The sequence below is a fragment of the Hippichthys cyanospilos genome, chromosome 7 (assembly GCF_059441005.1).
Source record: "Hippichthys cyanospilos isolate Australia breed blue-spotted pipefish chromosome 7, RoL_Hcya_1.0, whole genome shotgun sequence".
In the NCBI taxonomy this organism is placed as follows: domain Eukaryota; kingdom Metazoa; phylum Chordata; class Actinopteri; order Syngnathiformes; family Syngnathidae; genus Hippichthys; species Hippichthys cyanospilos.
Genome location: NC_142375.1, coordinates 4,833,412 through 4,849,111, shown reverse-complemented (window position 1 = coordinate 4,849,111; position 15,700 = coordinate 4,833,412). Strand labels below are relative to the sequence as shown.

Sequence of the window (15,700 nt, the reverse complement as noted above, 5' to 3'; positions counted from 1 at the left end):
GCCATGTTTTAACCACTGCGTTATAATATACCCCCCCCCCCCCCCCCCCCAAAAAAAAAAAGCTGTTCTGATAATATTAATACTGCTACTCATTAAAAAAAAAACATCTGTTGACCAACTCAGTAAAATTCACAAACAGTAAAAAGGTAATGACAATTTAAAAAGTAGAAAAGTTCATAGAATTTGTTCAGAAATAATTCTTGTTAGTTACCTAATTTGGAAGAATATGAATCTGAAGCAAAATTGTCTAAATTCTAACTATGCCCAACCCTGTTGTTTTCTTTGGTCTGGTTCGAAGATTCTAAAGGCTCCCTATGATGGTATTTTCTTAACCAGAGTCTCTCTACTTATTCTCAGATTATTACTGACAAACCAGCAACCATAGTGACCATTAGCAGCTGTAGAAAATGGACGGGTGGATGGATATCATTACTGATTTATAACTAAACTGCAAACTGCAAAACTTGCCTGGTTGGCAAACAGCTTCTACCCACAGGCCATCCGGATCCTGAACAAATCCCTCTTGCACTAATCTGCCTCATCACCAGTCATTTTACTGCAGGCACAAATGCACCTTACAGCCCTGCACAGTGAAGAAAAGCTGCTAAATATGTCATATTTTGCACTATCTTCCTCATATGTATATAGTCTCTTCACTCAATCACTCTGCAATATGCTCAGAATGTAAGTCTATTCATTCGTGGTTCATTATTACTGCCCTTATTGCTCTATTACTGTTACTCTATTAATGATAAAACTGCTGAATCTTGAATTGAGTGCGGATAAGTGCTTGTGTCTCCATGGTCAAGTGGACGTATACTGTACATGTAAAGCAATTTCAGTTGAATTCTACTTGTGAGAAGCACTGTACAAACAACGTTTTGTGTTGATTAACTTTTAATTTTGTTTCATTTCAATAGTTTAGAACAGCTTTGTGCTCTTTTAGCTCTTCAAGCCAATTTGACCTAAACTTAAGGTTTTTATTTATCTGACCATGTCCAGCTATTTTTATAAGACTAAGGAAGTGATAACATTGTAGCGACAGTATACAAAGAGGCACAGCAAGCAGGACTTGGACAAAGGCCAAATGTGAAAACACTGTGTGTTTTATTGTTGTTTTCCTCTCTTCTGTGGCTGTAGTCCTCCTTTTGCCAGACCTACACTTACAGTACAAAGATAATGCATAATGAGGCTAAGTCCCATGGTCTCTGGACTTGCAGTGACCTTGTTAGCATGCTAGATGTCTACTTGTTATGTCTTCAAATTAATATTTACTGCCAGAAAGCAGTATTGTCTTCTTATTAATAAACTACCAAGTTTATCACTAAGTACTGGCCAGAGTGACAGAAAAAAAAGCTAAGGTGAGATTGACCATTATTATGGATAGCTGGGTGGGTAGATTACACACAAAGTTTTGCAATTTGCAGTTCCAATCCCATGCAAATATTAACCGTACAATGTTTACAACAAATACAGTATATAGTGTAGCAGTAGTTTTTTGTTTTTTTTCTTAAGTTAGAGACAGCAAGTGTGATTTTCTCAGAAATACATCGCTTCACGTCAAAAACAGGACCACCTACACCCAATTAGGACTGGCAGGTTTAGTTTCATACACCCTAATCTTCTGTATAATAACACTTTACACAGAGTCACACAGAGACAGACACAGAGCCAGAAATATTACTGGCTGAATGGTACTGTCCAAAACAAGCAAAAAAGCAAAAGATAAGCAAATCATTTGTTATGATCTGGCATTGTCGGGTAGGGAGGTAGACCCAAGATGGAGGGAAGCACGGTACCTTAAAGAAAAAAAAAAAATTAATCAAAAGTGCGTTGATAAAAAGGCATTCAAATTAACAACCAAAAACACAGAAATGTACTCACTGCCAAAGAAACATCAGACTGTCTCAAAGGGGAAAAACAACAACAACAACAACAAAAAACAACTAAAACTCACAGACCAACTACAGTAGACTCCTCTACAACGAAATCATATGTACAGTCAGAAATTTTTCACAATTGGACTTTTCACCATAACAAATCTATGTCTCAAACGTAAACATCAAAAAACGTGTTGTACAATCTACAACCTGACTGAAGTTAAAAACAAAATATTTTAAAAAAAGAAATAAAACTGATCTACAACAAGCATATATTTGCATAATGTCTTTTCACTTTGATTCACTTTACATAATGTCTTTCAATTTGATTCATCCATGTTTCATCTTTATTACTTTTATCCTGTCTTCAAGTGTTGGCTTGTTTTTTTGTGCGGCTGCACACATCAAAATGATGCTATGCCCCTCCACGCAGAGTCCACGAGGAACAGATTTTCTGCAACGTGTATCTTCCAGATTTTTTTTTTTTACGAAAGGACAACACGGCAGACGAACTATTGCTTAAGGAAGTTCGCCAGTAAAAACACCTGTATGACTCATCCGAAAAGGAATCGGCCATCTAAATACTGTTAGCAACTCTTGGCAAATACCACGTTGGAGGGAGATGAGGAGTCTACTGCTGTTATAGAGTAGTGTTATTTGGATCCTGTAGAGTCCATTTACTCCCACTTCTAACATGGGAGAATATTGACTGACTGCGGGTAAAGCTGCTTCCAGTATTAATGGCTGTAAAACGCGTGCCTGTGCATGAAGTATAAACCAAGCTAGACTTTTCCTGCAGGCTTGTTTTCACTGTAGTGAATTTCAATGCAAATGCAAAAAAGAAAACAAAAAACATTTTGTATAAAGCAACATTTTTTTTCCTCGTATGAGGATATAAAGAGGAAAAGGCTCCAATGCATGGATTTTTTTTCATACGGGAATTTTTTTATTTCTTTTGTACATGCAGGTTTCATTGTAGAAAGGTTTTGGTGTACTCTCGGAAAGCGACAGTAAGACAATAGCCGAGGAGTGAATGGAGACTGCAAATACACTGCAAAACAACACGAAACACCTGGATAGGATTTGATTGGTCAGCACAAGGGGCAGGTTAATACAGACAGTTGGACACAATCACATGAACAGACACATGAAAAAAAAAAAAACCACAACTTGAAAACAACAAAAACCCCAGAAACAGCCAAAACAGAAAAGGTCAGAAAAACACAGGAACCAAGCCACAACAGAGAACAACAGAACATGACATCATTTGTATTTAACTCTGCAAGTTTGTGAAGAGTGATTTTACTGGTTAATGTCTCATGAAGACATGTAGTGTCTTGTGACTGTGAGCCAGGATTCTAACCAACAATTACAGAGTTTAGAAAAAAGAGCCCCTATAGTATGGAGGTCAATATTGTATAAGATGCCAATGCCTCTGATAGCTACCTCGATTCTGAAATTTCAGCATTGTTATGTTTTTTTTCCTTGTTCATTTGAGGAAATATATTTGCTGTGTCATAACACAAAGAACACTGGAAAGGATATCGATTATTAGATGCACAGAAGAACCACACAAGGAGCACTGCAACCCATTCTACAAATGTAATATGTGTTAATTTTCTGTGGTGATTAGGTGGCAGGGATTCGAGGCATGTTGATTGCCAACAAACGACGAGACAACCAAGTAAAGACCTTCATCACCTACAACAAAGGCAGAGATTGGAGGCTCCTGCAAGCCCCAGCTACTGACCTCGATGGAAATGAAATTCACTGTATTCTGGTAAGACATCTCCTATGCTAGTGTTTGAAATCAGATTGACAAGGATTAATCATCAATCACTAAGCACATAAAAGTCACTATATAAGTCACTGACCAAAAAAAAAACAACCCAAAAACCAGCTCATTATCCATAGATTTAGGCATACAACATCAAACAACTTTTTTGGGTGTGACTCGTCCGATGTACAATGGGGCTGCTTTGTTTTTGTTTTGTTTTTGAAAAATCACAAATTATACTCATGCAATATTAATTATTTTTTTGATAAAGGGCCTGTCCTGTGGTTCATGAAAATGCTCCATCAGAAGCAGCCACTGGTCAGGCCCTAATAATTGTGACAAAAACAATCGGGACTATGCGGTGGTTTCTGCTTGGGCCTTAATGTGCATTGTGGCTACTTCCTTCACTGTTTTTGTTCAGTATAATAACCACTTCCCATTAGCAAAAACACCGTAGCGCTTTGTGTGTTTTCACACATATAAAACAAAATCTTTTTTATTTATTTATTTGTTTTGTTTCATCCATCAAAAGGCAAACTTTGTTCAAATGGAGATTATGAACCATGGTTCATATGAAACAAGATGACTTGTTGAGTCATGTAGTTTGATCTTAGTCATGGCAAGTCAGTTAAAGGCCCCCTATCATTTTGAGAATTGCCTTCTGCTGTAAAAAAAAAAAAAATGTTGGAGTGATGAAAATGTGCACTTTGGAGCACACAACCCGACAACCAGCAGGTGTTTGTGAACAAAAAATAAACAGTAAAAAAAATAAACAATGATTTGCCACAAAATTATGACTGCAAGCTGGTGCAACTCCTGCAACACCCGATAGAGAAGCATAGCTTCAAGTACATGTTAGCTTTGTTGTATGGAAATTACCCATGTGTATTGGATGAATGAACTTAATTGGGCACTTTTTCTTCTGCTGCTAACATCTTACATTTCTCAATTTTAAGTACAGTTAACATGTACTTTTGAGTTTCTTGACATCGTAAAATCAAGGTTGTGCACGTAGGTTTTCATATCAAGGTTCAGGGACCCGAGTTCAAATCAACCTCGTTCCGGCCTTCTTGTCTGGAGTTTTCATGTTCAACCCGAGCGAATGTGGGTTCCCCTCCGGGCACTTCCTCCCACACGTCTCTGTGTGCCCTGCAGTTGGCTGGCAACCCCTTCAGGGTGTCCCCCGCTTACTCCCCGAAGTCAGGTGGGATAGGCACCAACAACCCTGCCACCCTTGTGAGAAGTGGCTTTAGAAAACGGATGGATGAATACAACGAAACAAGCCCAAAATAAAAACAAAGCTCCTTGTGTATTTATCAATACACTAATTAAGGCAAGAGGGCTCTGCATTTCAAAGTTCATAGTTGATTGGTGTCTTTACCCAACGACATCAAACAATCCAAACCACTAAAGTCAACGAAAAACATACTATTCTACTATCATTTTATCATAAGCAGGAAAGTATGTGCTATATGTGATTTTTAACACACACGGTGATTTTGTCACCATCCTTTCTACATCACCTTAGTCTAGTCTGGTTAGATGTCACTATTTCAAATGTGTAATCCTATTTTCTTTCTAGCCTTTTTGTTCACTTCATCTTCAACTACAAACTTCAGAGAACCCATACTTGTCAGGCGCAATCTCCACGAAGAGCTCTGCACCTGGGATTATTGTTGCCACAGGTAGGACTACAATTGATGCAATTACAGAAATGTGTCAAATACTGATTAAAATCTTTTGGTATAGACTGTATGTTTAAGATGCAAAATATTAGTCTTTTCATGGCATTTAATGAAGAGCTGCTTTTGCACCATACTCATTACAGAGACACCTCGCCATTTGCCCGTAGACAACCCCAGAGGGGATGTGGGACAATACCGAATGGATGGATAGGAAAAATCATTACTTTACAGCAGCACTTATCCGATGTACTACAATAGCAATCCCACGCTCGTCACTAACGTGGGGTCTGAAGCAGTCTAAGCCTGTAAATACTTGACCCCGTTCAGCCACAAATTAAGGCACTTTTGCTTAAATCAAAACCACTGTTTGGCAATCTACCATAATGGAGTCATGGCATTATATTAGGGCGCGTAGCACATCTGTGAGAACAGCTTCCTACAACTCTGAGTGACAGAGCTGTACGGAGACATTTGTGGGTGGGTGGGGAGGGGGGGTGAGAGTAAGCGTCGAGGAAACGACTGTGAGACAACGCAGGCTGAAAAAAAGCATTGCATTGTGAGGAATGGGCAAAGGGACTGGCTGGTAATGCTTGAGGCCGCAGGTAGTGTTAGCTCACACACTCGCCTAGCACTGATGCAATGCATGTTGTGTTAAAAAAGAAAATTACATGCCTGTTCTTCTGTACTACGGCTAGGAGATCACTCAACATTTAAAAGAAAGGTAGGCAAAGTCTTAGTCAACATACTGTATTTCTAGTTGGGAATTGTGCATTATCGCAACTTTGGGCTCATGTGTCAGAAAATGAAAATTAATACATTCTAATTCTACACTTAATTCCTTTTAAAATGTAATGTATATAAATGTACGATCATTTAAATCACAGGGAAACATATATCCAGGAAAAGGGCTATTGAGGACCAGGATTGTGAAACCCTGCTGTACAGAATATGTGGAGCTATTTGTTTGCACAGTATGCTATGATGATGTACATTTTGGCAGCAGTACCACATCTGTAAGAACCTAAACTTTGGAACCATCAGTACTATTCCATCACTCTTCACCCTCTATATGGGAAAGAAGATTTTAGAGATGCCATTTTGCTTCCTGACTACTATCAAAGTGCCCTTAATTAACCCAAGCTGAAGACTTGCAGCATTCTTTCGTTCAGTTCACATCTATCTTTGCATGCATGCTTGTATGCGTGATTTTTTTTTTTTTTTTTCAAGCTGGCGTGCAAAACAAAACGTTTCCCTTGAGGCATGGTAATCTGCTTGATTGAAAAAAAGAAATCAATATCCTTATACTGTATATTGTAGAATGTATACGAGATGACCACCTATTCTTTTGCACTTTAATGGTATGATTTACTTTGCTTACTGTACCTTTTAAGACATCGGCTCGTGCAAACACATTATGTTTTCTGAAAGCTGCAGGCATTCATGAGGGAGAACTTTCAGTCTTCTATTATTTACATGTACTGAAAAAACAGTTTACAGCTCTAAGAGTAGAGCTTGAGGAGCCTTATATCACATACATGGCGGGATTAAAAGTGTGCTTTGTTATGCTGCGCACATTTTGTGCTGTGTGTTTTGCATATAGACACTTAAAGCTGCGTTGTGTTGAATTAAGAGCTGCCATTTACAGGTGTTACATGAGTGCAGCACGAACACTGCAGCGCCTCAGCGAAACCATTCTTTGGAAGCACACGCCAAGCGAGCAAGAGAGCGAAGCGAGTGAATATGAATACGATTTCAGTGTACAATATCACAGAATCTACTAAACTTGGGCAAATATGTGTCAACGCCGGTTAGTTACCCCGGGCTTCCGGGGATATAAGGAAGCCACAGCCAGAGCATTTACGATTGGCATACAAACCTTATCCCCCTCCTTTTTGCCCCTGTCTATTTGCGATTGTCATCCAAACCAGAAATTCACTTGGCTTTACACAGAAAGCAAACCAACATCTTAAAAGCGATTTGAACTATGTTTTCAAAAGTTTTCCTCCTTTGCTTTTTGTAGCTTGTATGAAAGAGAAAACATTTTGTGCCTCACACTTGCCACGCCAATCATAAATAAGAGTATTATCTATAGAAAATTTATGTGCACCTAAAAAAAACTTTCACTGACCGTTACCTACTTTTTATTTTACAAAATTTTACAGGTTAATGGTTTGTCTGAGCCAAAGGTGTCAAACATGCGGCCCGCATTCCGATTGTGGCCCGCAAATGGGTTTAATTTGGCCTGCGAGATATAAAAAATTAATAAATGAACATTTTAAAATGTTTTATGATTATTAGTAATGTTAATGTTTTATGATTAATAGTTTGTCAGTGATGTTGTGCTTTTACTATTTTGGACAGTAATGAAAATCCTAATACATCTGAAGTTGTTTCAAAGTGATGTAAATATTTTACCATGATTTTATTGGTCCGGCCCACTTGGGAATATGTTTTCCTCCATAAACTAAAACGAGTTTGACACCCCTGCTTAAATTTTAAGCAGAAAAAAAACTCAAGTGCATAAAAGTGCCCGGAAAAAAAAAAAGATGCCAATCCTTATTTTAATCCTTATTTTATCACGATTACACTTCACATGGCAAAAAAAATCCTTCTCCCCGGGGTCATCCGTGCCCGCCCAACTGTTGGAGAAACTTTGACCTGCAAAATCCATTTGTGTGTGTGTGTGTGTGTGTTTTCTTCAGTTTTATAAATAAGATTTTGCAAAAATTAAAGTAAACAAGTACTGTATTTGTGTTCACATTTGGAGATTACTCACACAGTAGGACATCTCATAAATCCATGAAAGTATTCATTCAGTACACCAAACAGCAAGGCCTACAGCCCGATCACATTGCTGTGCAAATGTAGGAACATTTGGTCATCACAAACAGAACAGCTAGATGTCGTCGCACGTTGCATGAACAGGATTTGGAAATTTATAGGGGTTTAGTACAACCCAACTGTAGACAAGAAGTACAGTTAGAAACAGTTCAAAGACAAGCTGTTGATTAATGGGAGCTGTGTGCCTCTCTGAACACACACTCTCAGGGTAGTGCAAGGGCATCGGAGTGAATTTTTTGAAACGTGACCCCAGTTGCCACTGTTGTGACTCAGTGATATCAAACACTACACGCGCTACACAACGCCCTGCTCCAACGTCTTTTCTACAGCAACATGGGTCAGTAATGTGATCCAGTCCAAACCGGGTCAATTCCCACTTGTAAACTTGATTAAAATATTGTGGACAGCCCAAAAACCCTATTTGTTGATGAATCTGAGTGAGATATGCCTACAGTCTGTGTTCGTGTCCCATGGTTAAGTGGAGGCTCATCCAGATTCTAGCCTCAGTGGTAGAAAAAAATTGATGGGTATATTTTTATATAGGTCGCTCAGTGCAAGATGAAAAGTGAACAATAAATAGCAATTGAGCGCTCTCTGTGCTGGTTGTTATCACACCAGTTAAGAGATGCTTTCAAGTGAATCACAGTCTAAAGCTCACATGAAAGTAATTGTATAAGCTCTTGCAGACTTTTCATCAGTTTCTATTTCATCTTTCTTGCTTTATTTCTTTTTCTAATTCATTAAAATTTATATATATATATATATATATATATATATATATATATATATATATATATATATATATATATATATATATATATATATATTTTTTTTTTTTTTTTTTTTTTTTTTTTTATTTCATAATGAGTGGCTTTGAAGCTTCGATACATTTGTACACTCCACACACCACATGGCAGTAAAACACAGGGATGCCAATGTTCTGCGTGCTTTTGGAATCTAGCCAGTCTGAAGGGAATGCTATCCAAGGGAAGAGAACTATGTTGTAATTAGAAATGAATAAAAGGCCATGGCGTGTTAGATTATGATTTTATATGAACTTGAACTATGGAATGCTTATATTGTGGTGCCAAAAAAAAAAAAAGATAAAGTGATGGTATTTTTTTCCTGACTGTGTCTTTTTCACCGCATGTTAATAATTAGCCGATTTATTCTGTACTATATTCGTTTGACTGCAGGGAATATTGGAGCCGAGTTGTCGTACAACAATGTTGGCATGTATATATCATCTGATGCCGGAAATAGCTGGAGACAGGTGAGCATGCCCTCATAAATAAGGTAATGCCGGATTATTATCATAAATAGCAGAATAGATTTGATCATAATCTGGCTAATAGCTGTCTAAATAGTCTCGCTAAGTCTTGTTGCATTCGACTCTTTGATATTCTAACAATGATCATTAATGTTCAGATTTTTGAAGAAGAGCACAATGTTTGGTTTCTGGACAAAGGAGGGGCCCTCGTTGCTGTAAAACAACCTTCAGTGCCAACCAGACACTTATGGTATGTGAATTTGATTTGATCATTTGTATACATGGATCCCTTGCTACTTTGAACCTCCCCTATCGCGCCCTCAGGAATCGCAGATTTTCTTTCATGGGAAAAAAAACGCTATATTGCGGAAAGACACATAGTGAAAGTTGCCTTAATGTCAGACAGATGAGTTAACCGTAAAGGCACATGCCACGGGCACTCTTCAGATGTCGAGCTACCACAGTATACATATTTACAGAAATCTCAAGGTATTAAACCTTGTACAGTAATCGTACTGTTATACCTTCTTGATTCCATGTGTTGGCTGTACTTAGTTGGGATCACGGTGAGCAGTAGTTGCTTTGCGAATAGACGCTCAGACTTCTCGCTAGAGTGAAGCAAATAGCTGACTAAACATGATTAAAAAGCCTACTTTACACTTGAAAATCCAATTTGTTAAAAAAGATATGAGGATCCCAATGTGTATTTTCTTCTTTGACGATTTAATCCAGCCATCCATATGGGTTTGACTGAGAGAACTTCCTCTGCAATGGCCAAAAAAAAAAAAAAAACAGTTGTCCCCTGACTGGCCAGTCAGACTATCAGTTAGCTCATTGTGCCATCCTTTAAGACAAGGCGAGTCAATCGACCAAAGTTGCAACCCACTCCCTCTCAGAAATTGAAATCCACTCTTCATTGGTGCCCGTGTCTTTGAGTATTGCCCCATGATCTGATTTACAGATTAATTGGGGAGTCAGATGAGAACAGTACTACTTTTTTTCTTTTTTTTTTTGGTCATTGCCAAGGACGTTCTCTGAGTTAATCACAAACGAGTTTCTGGATAAGACCGGTAAGGAGGAAAGAAAGCTGGGATACTCTTACCTTTTGTAATAAATTTGAATTTCAAGTGTAAACTCTCCTTTAATGTTTGGTCAGCAACTTGCTTCACTCTAGGTAGACATCCAAGCGCCTACTCGTTGGGCAACTGCGGCTTACCGTGATCCCCGACTACGTACAGCCAGGACATGGAAATGAGACGGAACAACAAACGGTTACTGTATAAGGTTTCATAATTTAAGACTTAAGTAAATATATGTACTTCATTTGTCTTAAATATGTAAAGTAAAAATACTTTTCACATTTAGAAAATTCAGGTACCCACATACACATGCATGAAAATTCCATTGAGGGGTGGGTGACACTACTTTGCGGTTTCTCAGTCACATAGATGAATAGTTTGTTATGACTCAAGGAGGTGGCATGCTGAATGAAAGCTTAGCAGATATGCCTCACAGTTCTAAGGTTTGGGATTTGAATCTATCATTTTTGTTGTCTGCATGTTCTCATGGTGCATACATGAGTTATTTCCAGTGTACTCCCATTTCCTACCACAGTCCAAAAATGTCTTAGGTTAATTGAAGACTGTAAAATGTTCTTGGGTGTAATTTTTTGTGAGTAGGAACAATGGTTTGATTTATGGCTCTATGAATGACTTGCAAACTGTCAAGGTTGTGCTCCACCTTTCGGCTAAAGATAGCTGGGATTGACTCAAGCTCAATGTAATGATGATAACTAGAATTCAAAGTGATTGGATATTTGTTTAAAATAAATAAATAAAAAACAACAACAACAACCTAGTAGGCATTTATGTAAACAATTGTTTGGTTAAAACAACCAAGCTAGAATGGTCGTATTTTCAAGTGGTTAAACCAATACGATGCGGTCATATTGATCAAGATATTTATGTACTTATTTATTTGTGCAATATAACTACCATGTGTACTATCGGGATGCAGGAGGAAATCAGGGTAGCCACACAGCCGCAAGCAACTGTTCTCTCTGGAACCAATTTTGTCTGTTGGATAACCAATAAGATTGGTTGCCCCTTAATTAACCGAACTGGTCAAATTCGTAACCAATCTATTGGTTAATGTCATCAAAATTGGTTTAAACAAATAGAATGTTTTTAATTTATTTATTTATTTTGTCGCACTTTGTTTCATTTAACCAATCTTTATGTATCCGGAAAAGCTTCCACTGAGTAACAATAATTAATCTTTCACATAAGTTTGTATAAACACCCCTGCCCCACCCCTTGGTAAATGAAGTTCTAATTTTGAAACTGAAGTGAAATATTTGCAAGTGATAAATATAATATATATGAAAATAAAAAAAACACAGATCTGGATAGGCAAATACTTTTTTCCCAGCACTGTATTTTAAAGACATCTGCCTGTATTGCTTTGATGTACAGATTTACAGCTTTTTATCCTTGTAAATGTTTCTGTGTATTGTAAACTTCACTTTACCACCTGTGTCTTCTGTGAGTGTCTATCCAATCTATTATTTGTAGAGACCACAACTGTTTATACATACTTGTACATTTAAAATTTTAAATTGGTGGGGGATTGCATAAAAAACAGACTGGATATGGGCTCTTGAGAACCGGGGCACCCCAGACAAAGAGCATATTTCCTTAGTCCCTTAGCTACTGTACATCATACATACATACTTTTGGGTGATGCAACACAGTTTTCGGCAATCGAATTGGACTCTTTCCAAGACACTAGCCATTAACATTCAATAGTTAAAGTTCCATTTACTGTGTTTACTATTATATCACCATTATATAACATGAGTAAAATCATTGTGGTATCAAAGCATTTAAAGACTCTTACTGTCCTTTTTTAAAATATCTGTGTAAAAGAGAGACACAAGAAAATCTGTTTCCATGTCAAATTGCAGAAAAATCAAATATATAAAAAATTTCCCCGAGCTGCGGGTGTTGTCAGAGAGTAACAAGGGCCCTTGGACGTCAAACTAGAGTGGAGCCTGTAGCTGACCGAACATGATAACAAACAGAGTTTATACTTGAAATATATCGCCGAGAATCAGGTTAATTAATCGTGGCGGCCAATATTATTAGCGCGATTCAAATTTGAATAATTTTACAGTCCTTTTATATATATATATATATATATATATATATATATATATATATATATATATATATATATATATATATATATATATATATATATATATATATATATAATAACCTTTACAGAAATCCTGTAGCACTAATTAAACAGAGACAGTAAGTCATGTCTGTTGAGACTAGCAAATGATTGTGACCAAGCTCTAATAGAGCGTGTCTTTTTCCGTGCCATTTCTGTTGCTGAATTTGTGATGGAAATGTGTTTTGACACTCATATACAGGGTCAGCTTTGATGAAGGGAGGCAATGGACCCAACACAGCTTTTCCTCTGTGCCTCTGTTTGTGGATGGCGTTTTAGTAGAAGCTGGGGCAGAAAACCAGATTATGACGTAAGTCTGACAAATTCCCTATGTGCAAACATTGTTTGAAATGTATTTTTTATTTTTTATTTTCAACAGGATATTGTGATGTTCTCATTTAAAATGCTTTTTCAGTTGTGTGTTATATTTGTAGGTTATGTGCTGCAGATGCTCAACGGTAAATGGGCTATTGGAGGGGATGTTCCTTTAAGGCACACTGTTTGTGTATGAAGCAACATTTTTTAAAAAGCAGTTTAAGTCTACTTTAAGATGCTTGTTACACTGTTAATGGCAAACAAATGTATCACAGAAAGCACACAATATGTATAGCTCATCAATGTAGTATGATATATTTGAACACAATTCAAATTTCAGCACTAAATTGAAATCAATGGAATGAACTCTAAAGGGTTTGTATTAGCATTGCTGTTTAGGGATTTGAATCATTCGGGAAATCCAAAATGTTTCCTCTTTTGAATGACGATGACAATTTTCACGTCCTCCCTATGCCTAATTAATATAGCCAAATGAGATTAGTGTGCAACATACTTGTTAAAAATGACATTTCATGTTTTGCTTGTGGCTTTAGTCTTATGCTTATCTTTTGACCATAACATATACTGTGGTGCATGGGTGACAAACCCAGTTGAACTGTGGACCAAATTGTACCCCTAGTTTCTGATGGAGGGCCATTATGACTTCAAAGTCAAATCAATTTTGAATATGATCGTCGGATATTTATCTAGTTTTCAGATCAGAGGCAAGTAAAAACTGTTCCAAAAAGGCATTGGTCACAAAAAAAGCTGATTATTTCCCCCAAAACGTTTTTAAAATGGAAAAAAAAAAAGATATTTAGTCATAATTACATCATAATTAGCACTTCACGGGCCACATAAAATGATATGGCAGGCCGATTTGGCCCCCGGGCCTTGAGTTTGACAACTGTGCTGTAATGGATCATTTTGACGCTAATTCAAAACAATTTAGATGAGGTCAGGTCACAACACAACACAACATAACATAACATAACATAACATGTATAAACTGTAATCTGTGTACTCACAAGAGAAAACAATCATGTGAATGATGGTTCTGCTTGGTTCAACAATGTCAATAAATAGATTGTAAATAAACATGTACTCATGAATAAAACAATTAGTGGAGAGAGACCAACTACAAAACAACTAACCAACATGAATAAGACGAAAAGAGGTAAGACGATGAGTAATTAATGTGTTTTTTAATAAAATGTTTACCCTCAAATATGTTCACCATAATCTATTACTGGGAAGGGTTTTTTTTAAGACTAGAAGTTGTCTTTAATTTTAAACAACATAGAAAATATGGTCAGTTGTTAATTCTATTAGTTAATTGCAGCCTGGGTTTATTTTTCCAAAGCACCTTTTGGAGCACCACTTCTGTTTCTTTAATCGAAATCAAAACTGTGAACAGATGAAAACCAGATGAAAAACAGATGCTATAAACAAGGAACTTGTAGTCTCGACTAGACACTGTTTTGTAAATTCTACAAGGTTTCACTCACAAGCTAGTTGAGTTGGTCTCCAAATGAAGGAGCTCTGGGAAGTGCACTCAGATCGAAGACGTGCGGGCAGATCATTTGAAGAAAAGGAGTTGGAAAGAGAAAGAAAAAAAACCTCTAAAAATAAAAATAGTAGCTTGTGGCCTCTGAGCGCATGACATGGTATTCTATGACAATATTCAGAGGTGCACTAATAAAGGAGTTATTTTAGGTCAAAATGTTTGCCCGAGTGGAGCAGACTGTCCATGGTTGCGTAACACCTAGATCATAGGTGTTGAACTCCAGTCCTCGAGAGCCGGTATCCTGCATGTTTTTGATGGATGCTGGCCCTCGAGGACTGCAGTTTAACACCTACGACCTAGATAGAGCGCTTGGTGTGCAATCTAAAACAAGGTTAAATCATTGTTGGAAGCAAAACAGTCAGAAATTGTGAAAATAGCTTTAGCATAAAAAATAACAGCCAGGTGGGAGTCAACAATAGAAGGGTGACTCCAAGAAATTTAGTTTAGTTGTTTAACAGTAGCAGTCTTTTCACATCTTTTTCTTCAGATTTTTTGGACACTTCAGCCACCGCTCTGAATGGCAACTCATCAAGATTGACTATAAGTCTATCTTCAGTAGGAAATGTACTGAGGAGGATTACCAAACCTGGCACTTTCACAATCAGGTAGGAGAAAAAAAAACAAAAAAAAAAAACATTCCTCTCCATGTTGGTTGCTGCACTTAGTATTAAAAGATTTTGTGTTTCACATTTTGTGTTTTTCTTCCCCTGCAGGGTGAACCATGTGTTATGGGACAAAAACAGATATACATGAAACGGAGACCAGGAAACATTTGCATGCTCGGCAAAGACTATTCCACAATCCTCTCTGCTGAGTCCTGTATTTGCAGAGCCCATGACTTTGAATGGTAAAATGACCTATAAACACATGTCCTATAACACACATTTAGAAGTACAGTAATCCTTTTTTACAGTAACCCCTCATTTTTCGTCATTAATGGGGAACGGAACCCCCTGCGGTTATTTTGATGGCACCTGAAAGTCTAATTAAAGTGAAGCCTGTAGCTGACCAAACATGATAACAATCAGAATTTACACTTGAAATTCCAAATTAATACAAAAGACATTGAGGTAACAAATTTACAATACTCCAGTGAAGTCTCTTTCCTCCTCTCCCTACACACACACC

The 15,700-nt window shown here is 37.3% G+C and overlaps 1 protein-coding gene across 1 annotated transcript in view; it reads left to right on the top strand.

Annotated features, from left to right (window-relative positions):
- Nucleotides 1-15,700, top strand: part of sorcs3a (sortilin related VPS10 domain containing receptor 3a) — a 182,053-nt gene that overhangs the window by 128,212 nt on the left and 38,141 nt on the right. Inside the window, exons 10-16 of the mRNA XM_088419860.1 lie at nucleotides 3,514-3,660; nucleotides 5,240-5,342; nucleotides 9,380-9,456; nucleotides 9,612-9,703; nucleotides 12,893-13,000; nucleotides 15,060-15,177; nucleotides 15,286-15,419. Of these exons, the coding sequence (XP_088275986.1) occupies nucleotides 3,514-3,660; nucleotides 5,240-5,342; nucleotides 9,380-9,456; nucleotides 9,612-9,703; nucleotides 12,893-13,000; nucleotides 15,060-15,177; nucleotides 15,286-15,419 (779 nt within the window). The remainder of the gene's footprint in view (nucleotides 1-3,513; nucleotides 3,661-5,239; nucleotides 5,343-9,379; nucleotides 9,457-9,611; nucleotides 9,704-12,892; nucleotides 13,001-15,059; nucleotides 15,178-15,285; nucleotides 15,420-15,700) is intronic.